This window comes from Phaethon lepturus, unplaced genomic scaffold, assembly GCF_000687285.1.
Source record: "Phaethon lepturus isolate BGI_N335 unplaced genomic scaffold, ASM68728v1 scaffold23768, whole genome shotgun sequence".
NCBI classification, from domain to species: Eukaryota; Metazoa; Chordata; class Aves; order Phaethontiformes; family Phaethontidae; genus Phaethon; species Phaethon lepturus.
Genome location: NW_010560150.1, coordinates 34,697 through 44,869, shown reverse-complemented (window position 1 = coordinate 44,869; position 10,173 = coordinate 34,697). Strand labels below are relative to the sequence as shown.

Below are 10,173 nucleotides of genomic sequence, written 5' to 3'. Positions count from 1 at the left end.
ACTCATTAACTATCACTCAGAGGAAGCAGATGGCCTTATCTGTCTACTGAGAAAACCTTTCAACCGGCCACCCGGCGTTGAACCCAAAACAGGACCCTTTGAAGATTTGAAAGAGAACCTCATTAGAGAGTATGTCAAACAAACTTGGAATCTGCAGGTAAGTCCAGGCTGATTCCATCCATAAAAGTGGTCTTTGAGTTAGGGGAAAAAAAGTGATTGCAATGTTTCCAGCTGTTGCTGCTGCTATGTAGTAATTTTTCATAATGGAATCATAGCTGTTTAAGTTTTAAACAGTGAGGTTTCTTTTCCCCCCAATACATGCAGTAACTTGGCCATAAGTGTAGTTTTCCTGAGTTTTTACAAAACTTAGGACTTTTATGATGTCTTGGACTAGCATAACCTTACCTACCACTGCAATAACCTATGTTGTCAGATTTCCACGTGCACCAAAAATTAATAGATAAAATGAACAAGATACAGAAATGTTTTCTTTGATTGCTTTTGATCTGATTTTATGGATTGATGTGCAGACAGGGATGGTGACATGGTGACTTGTTTTACATCCTCCTCTCTTAGCTGGCCTTGTTTCTGTGATGCTTAGTTAGGTTATGTCCGAAACAGGACTCGCTTTCTTAACTGCAGAGCACTATCTATATGTCTTCAGTACTGGATGTACCAATTGGAATGCTGCATGCTGAGGATGGATTTTTTTCCTTAGAATGGCTGTGAAGAAGCCAGTCTTAGCATGGAAACACTAGTGTAGGAGGCTGCAACAGGAATATTATTTCACCTTGGGATGCCGTGAGTTACCATTATAAACTCATGGAGTTGTGCTAGGTTTTTAATCTCTTTTGGTACTAGCAAGTAACCCTATGTGTTCTGCTCTGTAAAGTATGTGGAGCAATGCCCAAACTGGAAAAGCCTGAAATTTATGCTACATTTACTACATTAAGTGCTGAGGCTTACAGTTTTTTTTCTGATGAGTCTGAGCCCAGTCTAGAAGGAAGTTCATGCACTCAAGTTGAAAACTGATGAAACTAGGGATTTATGCCCTCAGATTCTGAGCCAAATTTAGAAGTGATAGGTTGTAGATGGCTTTAGAAGTATCTAGGTTATACCTAAAATATTAACATAGTTCACTCTAAAATTGGGACTGTCCTAGCTGCTTTTGGAAAATTTGCATGGATGTCTTCAAAACAGATGTGCTGCAACAATGCAAAGCGTATTCAGTTTATTTCAGTGAACTGCCATAGGATATGTAATATGGAGGTATGTCATGACATATCAGAGTGACACTAAGTATATTTAGATATGTCTCATTAGCATAAGAATATGACATAATTTTCAGTTGAAATGCTGATATATTAAGGGCTTAATTCACTGGTTATTTTGCCTTCTGTTTCTCAGAGGTAAAGGAAAAATCCCAGCTTTGTGATGTTCAGATTACCAGCCATTAGTTTCTGTTTCAATATCTTTATAGCAACCAGATCTTTTCTTCATATACAACAAATACATGCAGATTTTGGATGTCCCAAAAGCAATCCAATATTGGGAGTCTACCTGTCATGTTTTTATTGCAAAAGACAGTTTGACTCTCCTGCTGGTTTTTTATTGCTGTCTAGGGGCATGCTCTTGAACAAGCTATCATTAGTCAAAAGCCTCAGCTGGAGAAGTTGATTGCCACTACAGCCCACGAGAAGATGCCATGGTTCCATGGGAGGATCTCTCGGGAAGAGTCAGAACGTCGTATCCTCATTGGGTCAAGAAGCAACGGAAAATTTCTGTGAGTGCTTTTTTCTGCAGTATTGCTGTTTGCCACCGGTGTTACTACACAGTTCCCTTGAATAAATCTCAAATGAGATTATGCCCTAAGAGGTGGCTCATTCACAGTAAGAGAGCCTAGTCCAGCATGATATACATGACATAATCATTCCTGTACTAAGCAAATGTCTCCAAGATTAGATTTCCAATTAACTAAAGATACAAAAGCATTGGGTCATTGTTTTTCAATCAAGTATTAGGTTTAATTCTAAAGGGAGCATCAGAAAAATTCAATACCCAGAAAAATTCATTGAACTGTTCTATAACTGATAGGCATTACTAAGTGACTCTGCTAGGTTAACCGTGGTCCACCAAGCCGCTGTCATACTTCTCCTCAGCAGAACAGGGAGAGAAAACAGGATGGAAAAGCTCATGGGTCAAGATGAAACCAGGGAGATCATGCACCGCTAATCTCATGGGTAAAACAGACCCCACTTGGGGAAGAGTGATTTAATTTATCATCAACTAAAATTGAGTTGGACAGTAAGAAACAAAGACAAAAGGGTAAAAAACCACCTTCCTCTCACACACCCACACCCCCAGTTTTCACAGGTTCAGTTTCACTCCTTCGCACCCAACTACCCAACCAAGTAGCAAGCAGGAGGGTAAAAGAGGGGGACAGGGGCTGCGGTCAGTCCGTAACAGCTTCTCTCTGCTGCTCCTTCCTCCTCCTCGCGCTCTTCCCTGCTGCACTGAGCGCTGTTCATGGGAAATATCCTTCAGCAAATATCCTTCTGCTTGGAGGGCTGCAGTGTGGACACCTACTACACCATGGCCTTTCCCACGGGCTGCAGGGGACTCGCTGCTCCAGTGCCTGGAGCCCCTCCTCCCCACCTCCTCCTCTGCCCGTGGTGTCTGCGCTACTGCTTCTGCTCTGTGTTTGGGTTGGTACCTCTCCGCCACCACCTACCAGGTGTTTTTCTTCCCTGTCTTAAAGATGTTTTGGTGGAGATGGAGGTGCCACGTAGGTGGCTGAGATGCAGGGCTGTCCACTGGGGCAAGCTGGAACCAGTCATGGCCGGCCCAGGGCAGCCCCTGGCCTCCTCACAGAGCCCCTGCAGCCCTCCTGCCAAAGCCTGGCCACTTGCGCCCGACAGGCTGACTTAGCAAAGTGGTAAAAATGCAAACAAACCGCCGATATTAACAACTGTTGGGATCTGTAACTGCCAGTTTTCCCGGGGCGGGGGGGCAGCGGGGAAGCTTTCTTTTGCAGTTAAGCGACAGAAGGAATTGCTTTTACCTTGGTAACGCCATTTTGTGCCTGCCGCCGTTTGTGTTCACTCAACCTCATGATCTTCTGTTTTCTAAGTGCAAATGTGTCATTTGGGATAGTGACTAACAGCCATCATTGCATGAGGAGTAGAGCCTGTCGAAATCTTCTAACAAAAAAGTTTTTCTTTTGGAAAATCCTAATTTAAGAAAAATTAATGTTTTCACTGAGAAGTTTTTCACCACCCCCTCACCCTCCCCAAATGGAAGTATTTATATAATGATAGAAGATGAAGCTTAAAGGTCATGGTCAAGGAAGGATCACTTAGAACTGTGCAATTCCTGATAGAAATTTAATTGCCTGCCTATATAGTCTCCTTCAGTACTCAGCTATCTTTGAATTTTAAAGCTAGTCCAAAGTAAAACCACAGGAGTGAGTGCAGGATGGATATGCATCTTCAGCACCAACTCTTTCACTTTACTGATTTGCCATAATAATACTAATTGCTAATGTAGATGCAACCTTTATATGTTTCCATGTTTCAATCTTAACTTTGAAGAACCAGTAAGTCCTCTAAATCTTTATTTCCAGTAGAGTTAATTCCTATCAGGTCTTACCTACAAATACTTTGAGTGTACTAACATCTCATTTCCTGAAATCTCTACTTCCCTCAGTCCTTGAATTTTTTCTGTTTCATGGTCACTGTCACCCAAGTCATCATGCGTCTTCAGGTTTTCAGCCTCATATTCCCTGTTTCTTAGCATCATCTCTAGAGGGTCACTTAGCTCGTTGCTTTTGTTGCCATTTGTAGTAAAAAAATTGTTCCAAAAGTTTGTGAAGCCACAGATTCCCCTTATCACAGATTTATCTTTTGTGAATGCTTCTTCCCATAGCACAGGCGTAATTTCATCAATTTGATTAATGTAGTCTCTGTCACAGATTACTAGCACAGCATGACCATTCCACCTCTCCTTTTCATTGCCCTGTGACTTTGCTGGCTTCTTTTCCTACTTTTTAGACATAGGGGCAGGTGGATATGTAATCTGAGACAAAGCAGCAACCCTTTCTTTTAATGACTTGTTTCTCTATTAACGTCTTACCAAATCAATGTTGTATCAGCTGAGTCATGATGTTGATCGTGTATTAAAACTTGCAGCTTTTCCAGTTTACCTCTTTGCACACATTGGTTTCTATGTGGTGAAAGTGCTTCTCTTTTGGGGAAAAAAAAGGATGTGAATTTTTCTTCACAGAAATAGATCCCTTAACTAACATTTCTTAACAACAGGGGTGGGCTTTGGAGTGAAAGTATAATTTTTTAGCAGACTTGACATTCTCAGCCTCTATTTATAGACCCTGGTCTCTTTTCAATCTTCCATAAGCATTCCTCCAGCTTTAAAAAGAAGTACTTCCCCAGCATTTTCCTGTTTCCCTTAGATGGCCTAGGAAGCATTTCTGGTCCTGTTTGCAGTGACATGCTCGATGAGCTGTGGAGGGAGCAGTCAGACTTTCTCCTGTGGGACCGGTTATGGTGGTGGGTGCTATCTGAGATAGTTTTGCTAGAACTCAGGCAGCTGCTTTCACATCAGGTAGATGAACCAGTAGTGGGAAAAATGTTAACTTTAAGGATCTGCTTGAACCATGAGAAGTGCCACTGGAGCTTAAATAATATGAAAATATAACTGATAGTATGTTGAGTCCCTCTTATGGAGACGGTCTTGGGTCTCTCCTATTAAGGACAACACTCTTTACTTCTGCATCTATAGGATGCTTTCCAGTGCATTAATTGTTCTTGCACAGACTGCCTATGTCTCAGGTTTAGAGCTCAGTAACCACTTACCTGCCATTTACTCTTATGCTCCCAGGGAAGAAACAGAGTAAGATCTTCATCTGCCCCATATTTCAGCAGCCAGAACAGCAAGAGAAATAATCTGTTGTTCATTTGCATCAGAAATCAGTTGTTTTGGTTTTATATTTATATATTTATCAGTGGTTTGCCTAACAAGGACTTACTCAGCAGGTGTTGAGAAATAAATCACTCATTCGTTAGCTAACTGAAGCAGTAGCAGCAAAATTGTTGAGTGCTACAGAAGTGCATTGTTTTACATTTCAGGCATTGCATTCTTTTTCTTTACCCAGCAGCAGCGCTTGTCAGAATCTTCCATACATCTGTGGACTGAAGACTGTGAATTTGTGGTTGTGAATGTAGCTACCCAGGGACATTTTTCTCACATTGGTCAAGACACTCAAGCCTCGTAGCTGATTAAAAGATAAAACTTAGCAACATTCAGTGTCTAAGAGAAGTTAACTTGTTGAGGTAGGAATCAGAGCCTGGGAATATATAGAGAAGCTAGATTTTCAATAAAATTGGTACTCGAAGGCTATTCAACAAGTCCACAAGCAGGTGCTGGTATATGACAAAAATCATCTTGTTTATTACAGAAAAAAATAATAAATTTTAGAAAGCTAGAATATTTCTGTATATTATTTTACAAGAGTTTCTAAAACTTCATTACACCAGAAATCTGGTGTCTGACCTACCTACCTTGAAACAAAGTCCATTATAGCAGTCTCTGTGAGAACGCATCTAACACCTTTGCAGCATGACAAGATTATCAAATCTAGATATTTTTTTTATAATAAATATGTAAATAGTTGAAAAGCTTCCTGATTGCAGTTCAAAATGTCATGAATAGCCTCATAAATCTAACACTGCAGCTCATCCAAGCTGCTCGAAGAGTTCTGAGCTAACTGCAGGTGTTTTACTAGGGGATTTTCAAAGATCTTTTTAAAGGTTTTGTCATGACTGAAAAGTCGGTGAAATAAGTATGTATATGGGTGCTATACAGTTTGTTTTCAAAGCCAAATATAGAAATGATGTGAAATAGGAAGCAATTCCCACCTCTTCCGGGAAGAACAGTCATGAAAGATTGCCACTCTAGCCACAAAATTTGGGGAAAAAAACCATAGCAATGGAATAGAAGGAAAACATGATATCTCTAAAATGACCTGAAGAGCAACTGGAAATAGAGAACTTTATTTAAATCTCAATCCCCTGTTAGCTTTATTAGCACTACTTTGCATACTGTATAGGATGCTGGTTCTTACCAGACTTCAGGTTTTTCGTTGTGCTTTGCCTGGTAGGCGTAATTGTAGAATGTGATGATCAATATTATCTGGATGATAATAGATAATACTGTTACTATTATTAATAGTGTTATTAATATGGTAATAATATTTATATTAATAATGTATAATAATACTATTGATAGTGTTATCTGTTTGAGTGCATGCATGTGTAAAATACATTTAAAATTTGCTAACAGTGACAGACCAGCAGTATAAGAAATGTTAGTTTTCTCTGCAGTTTCACATAGGAAACAACTCTGGTAAGCATGTGGTAGCTCTTGGCACATCTTGGTTTGTCATTAGTAGTGACCACTTCAGTTGTATGAACATGTGATCTTGCATAAGTGTTTAAGAACCAGAAATTCTGAAGCTGAAGGGCGATAAACAATATTCAGAAACACTGTTAAAGTTAAAAATTCAACGTTAAGGAACTTGTGAGTGAAGGCATTGCAAAATTAGCAGTTTAGTCTCTATAAACCTTTTATATGGGTTCATAGCCATATGTAGTTCACATAAAATATGAACAGTTGTGTAAAATGAAAGTAAAAATAATTTTAGTATCATAAGAATGTCTTTAATGTGCAACAAGATACACTAAAGAGGACAAAACTAGTTTAGACTATTAGAATGACTTACAGCACTACTCATCATGGGACCTCATGACATGTAGAGACTTGACTGTCTCTTATATGGCCCAATAGCTAACACTAGTAACACCATTTCAAAATAACAAGTTTTGAAGTGCAGGTGTCTGTAAGAGTTTTCTTGTCTTTTGTCTGAACAAAAACTTGTACATGATATAGATTTGTACATGATATATGCAAATATATATAAATATGTACATGGTATATACATATATATAAATATGTACATGGTATACCTTTGTACATAGGCTGATACATGTAGCAGTCTATATTTACATTAATCTTATAGTCTTCCTCTAGGAGTATGTACTACTGGAGTGCATACTGAGCTGGGTGATTTATCTGATCTTGTAGGATATTCTTAAACAAATCTGTCAGTGTTATGTTTGTACCCATAAATGGAACTGGGCATTGTTGACATCAGACAAGGCGAAAACAATCCTACTAAACATGACCTTAATTCAGGGATATTGATTAATAATGAAGTTCCTCTTCAAAATGCCAAGCGGTTGCTAAGCTTAGATGACCATAAACATTTTCCAAGATGCACGATAAAATACAGACAGTGAACCATGTTTCTGGAGGTGCTGTATTCCCCTCCACAGCAGCCTGGATGATGCCCACAGCTCTTTGAGCGAGCTGTTTACTGACCTTCAGTTGAGTACATAGTTCAGTGCCACTTGCAGCAGGGCTGTGGCTTCTCAAGGCTAGCTCTACACTGTGCGCTTCAGCAGAAGAGTGGATCAGAGGTGTGAAGAAAAGATGCAATCCCTGACTGAGACAGCTGTACTGAGAAGATCCCCTGTTGCAGGTGCAGTTATACAGCAAACTTATTTGTTAGAGTTTTAGTGGAGCATAGTGTATTTTGCCGGCAGGGTAACGTCAGCAAAATAGACTACAGTGATGTAATCCTTTTCACAAAGGTGTTTTCTCACTATGCAGTACACCACCGTAGCCTTATCAGGAGGTAAGTTTTAGGTTCTATTGTAGATTGCAGTAGTGTGTGGCTGAGCTATCTCCTAAATTCTGTAGTGTGTTGACATTCCCAAAACAGCTTTGAATGTGTTACTAAACAGGGGAGAAGTGATGTAAATGAAGACTGCAGTCAATCTTTTTTTTGTGTGTGTGTGATCCTTTTACAGATGGTACCAAGTTCATTCCGTATTGCCCTCAAACTTGGAATATGTGCAGTGTGCTGCAGATATTTGAAGTGATAATGAATATCCATGTTGTTAATAACTGCAGGAGAGATGGTCGTAAGGGCAGACAAGCAGGGAATGGCTGGAGCTTGATCAGCAGTGGGGAATGTCAGTATCTCTGGCATCAAGGCAGCTGTTACCGCTGAGAAGGCAAAGCAAGGCCAAGAACAAACTTTAACTAATGTCCTTGGATTCAGGAGTGACAATAATTTCACACCATTCCTAAACTAAGCATTTTGCTAGTTTATTTCCTTCATTATTCTCCACTGTAGAATGCTGTGACTTCTTTTTGTCTACACAGTCAATGAGGCATGTTGTAATAGCAATTTATTTTTTTTACCCTCAGGGATTTTCTCCTTTAGAAAGAAAGGGATCATTTGGGTTTTCACTTGGGAGCAGAAAAAAATGGGATATTGTTCTTTTTGCTTCCAAGCAAAAATAGAGAGTTTACCAAAGGAGAGAATGGATAGCTATTTACACAGTCTGTAATGATTCTCCATATAGTTATTTGTTGCTATTTGGGTTACGTTCACAAAAACATAAAAAATACTCAAACACAGATTGCATGAAAATTAAAATAAATAACTAAACCTTCTTTGCATTGCATCACATAAAAATTTGAGTTTCTCAGTTCCTTCTAAAATTGCTATTTTAAAAGGTATGTCATAGAAAATGTAGATACTTTGGTGCTTCTCTAACATATCTATGTATTCAAATTTGCTCTCAGTGAAGTTGTTCATGTTTCTGATTAATCTCAGGGGGTGAAAGGACCATATTGTTTATTTATAGACGTTTATTATCTTTATGGTTTTCTTCTGTAGATCTGTAATTCTCTGCAGTGGCACGAAGTGGAAGACCAGGTGATATTTCAGTGCTGGCTTCCTTCCTTGCCAAAATGCTTTTTTTAAAAAATACATGTTTTTAAAATTAAGATTTTTTTTTTTGTTATCAGTTTATATTGAAGAATAGTGAATATTATGTGTAATTTCAGAGCCCATTAAAGCAGGTAGTGCATTTGGAATTTTGGATTTTTTTCTCAACATTCTGAAAATTGCTACTTTTCGTAGAAGGAAAATTCCACCTATGAAGAGATCCCCCAAATCTCATGTGATGACCCTGAGCAGTACAGGCAGCACCAACAAGAAGATGTGAAAACCTTTATTTCCATTTGTAGAGCTTTCAGTTTATAACCTGTCTGTTTCAGCAGCCTTTTTCTTTGGTTTCATTTTTTTACAGTAGCTGCAGGGTACTGGATACTGTGTACACAGCTGGAGTTCTGGAGGCTTAGCCTAACCTAGGTAGCCATTATCACAGTCTACAAAACCAAAATGAAATTGTGAAACATGTCCTGTGACAATCATTGTCACCAGAGGCATTAGTTTTTGGTTTGGACTGTGATGATAAGTTCTGTGAGAGCACTCTTTGGACCAGCAAGGGATCTAGTTGCCCAACTATGACTTAGGCCATCATTTGGCTGTTGCTTCAATGCTTTTGATACTTCTGCTGTTCAGACATGTTTTGGAAGATAGCAGTACCTCCTGTTGTGTTTTGTAGGGATCCAAATTGTGCTGGAGTTGACTGGCTACAGTTTAAAAAAAACACCTGGACCATAAACCCAAGAGAATGAGCCTCCCTCTGGACCCTGATCAATCATAAGTGTTAGAATAAGACTTCTTGCATGTGCAGTGATAGAGCTGCTTGACAGAAGTTGCTATGACTTCAGATGCCTTCAGACTTATGTAGCTGTTGGGTTGGAGGAGGGAAGAGCTCAGGAATGCAACTACAACCTTATAAACCTGAACTCTGCCTAAATCCTGCACTGGGTACTGATAGGGCTGTTTGGATGTGTGCCATGGTCCTTAGAAATCAGGACTGTCTTCTCCCATTGATGCCTGCGCTCTCAAGAAATGTTTATGATGCTTCTTGTGATAGCAACAACTCTTGCGAATGAGAATCACTTTCAGTAGAGATAATTGTATTGGAGCCACCATTTCCTCATGCGAAACATGATGGACATTTGCACCTGGGAAACAATCCATTGCATTTTTATAAACTTACTGTGTTTATAAACTTACTGTGTCGTATTCTGAACAGAAGTCTGAATGCAATGAAATGCCATTCATTTGTCTTTTAAAAAGAATGCCCTCTATTCTGAAAATATTTTTCCAATCCT

At 39.3% G+C, this 10,173-nt stretch overlaps 1 protein-coding gene across 2 annotated transcripts in view; it reads left to right on the top strand.

Moving 5' to 3' along the window:
* The window catches only part of SYK (spleen tyrosine kinase), a 32,380-nt gene that overhangs the window by 236 nt on the left and 21,971 nt on the right, over nucleotides 1–10,173 (top strand). For both annotated transcript variants that reach the window (XM_010293597.1, XM_010293596.1), the window contains exons 1-2: nucleotides 1–157; nucleotides 1,623–1,783. The exon at nucleotides 1–157 is cut by the window's left edge and continues 236 nt beyond it. In XM_010293597.1, coding sequence (XP_010291899.1) covers nucleotides 1–157; nucleotides 1,623–1,783 — 318 coding nt within the window. The remainder of the gene's footprint in view (nucleotides 158–1,622; nucleotides 1,784–10,173) is intronic.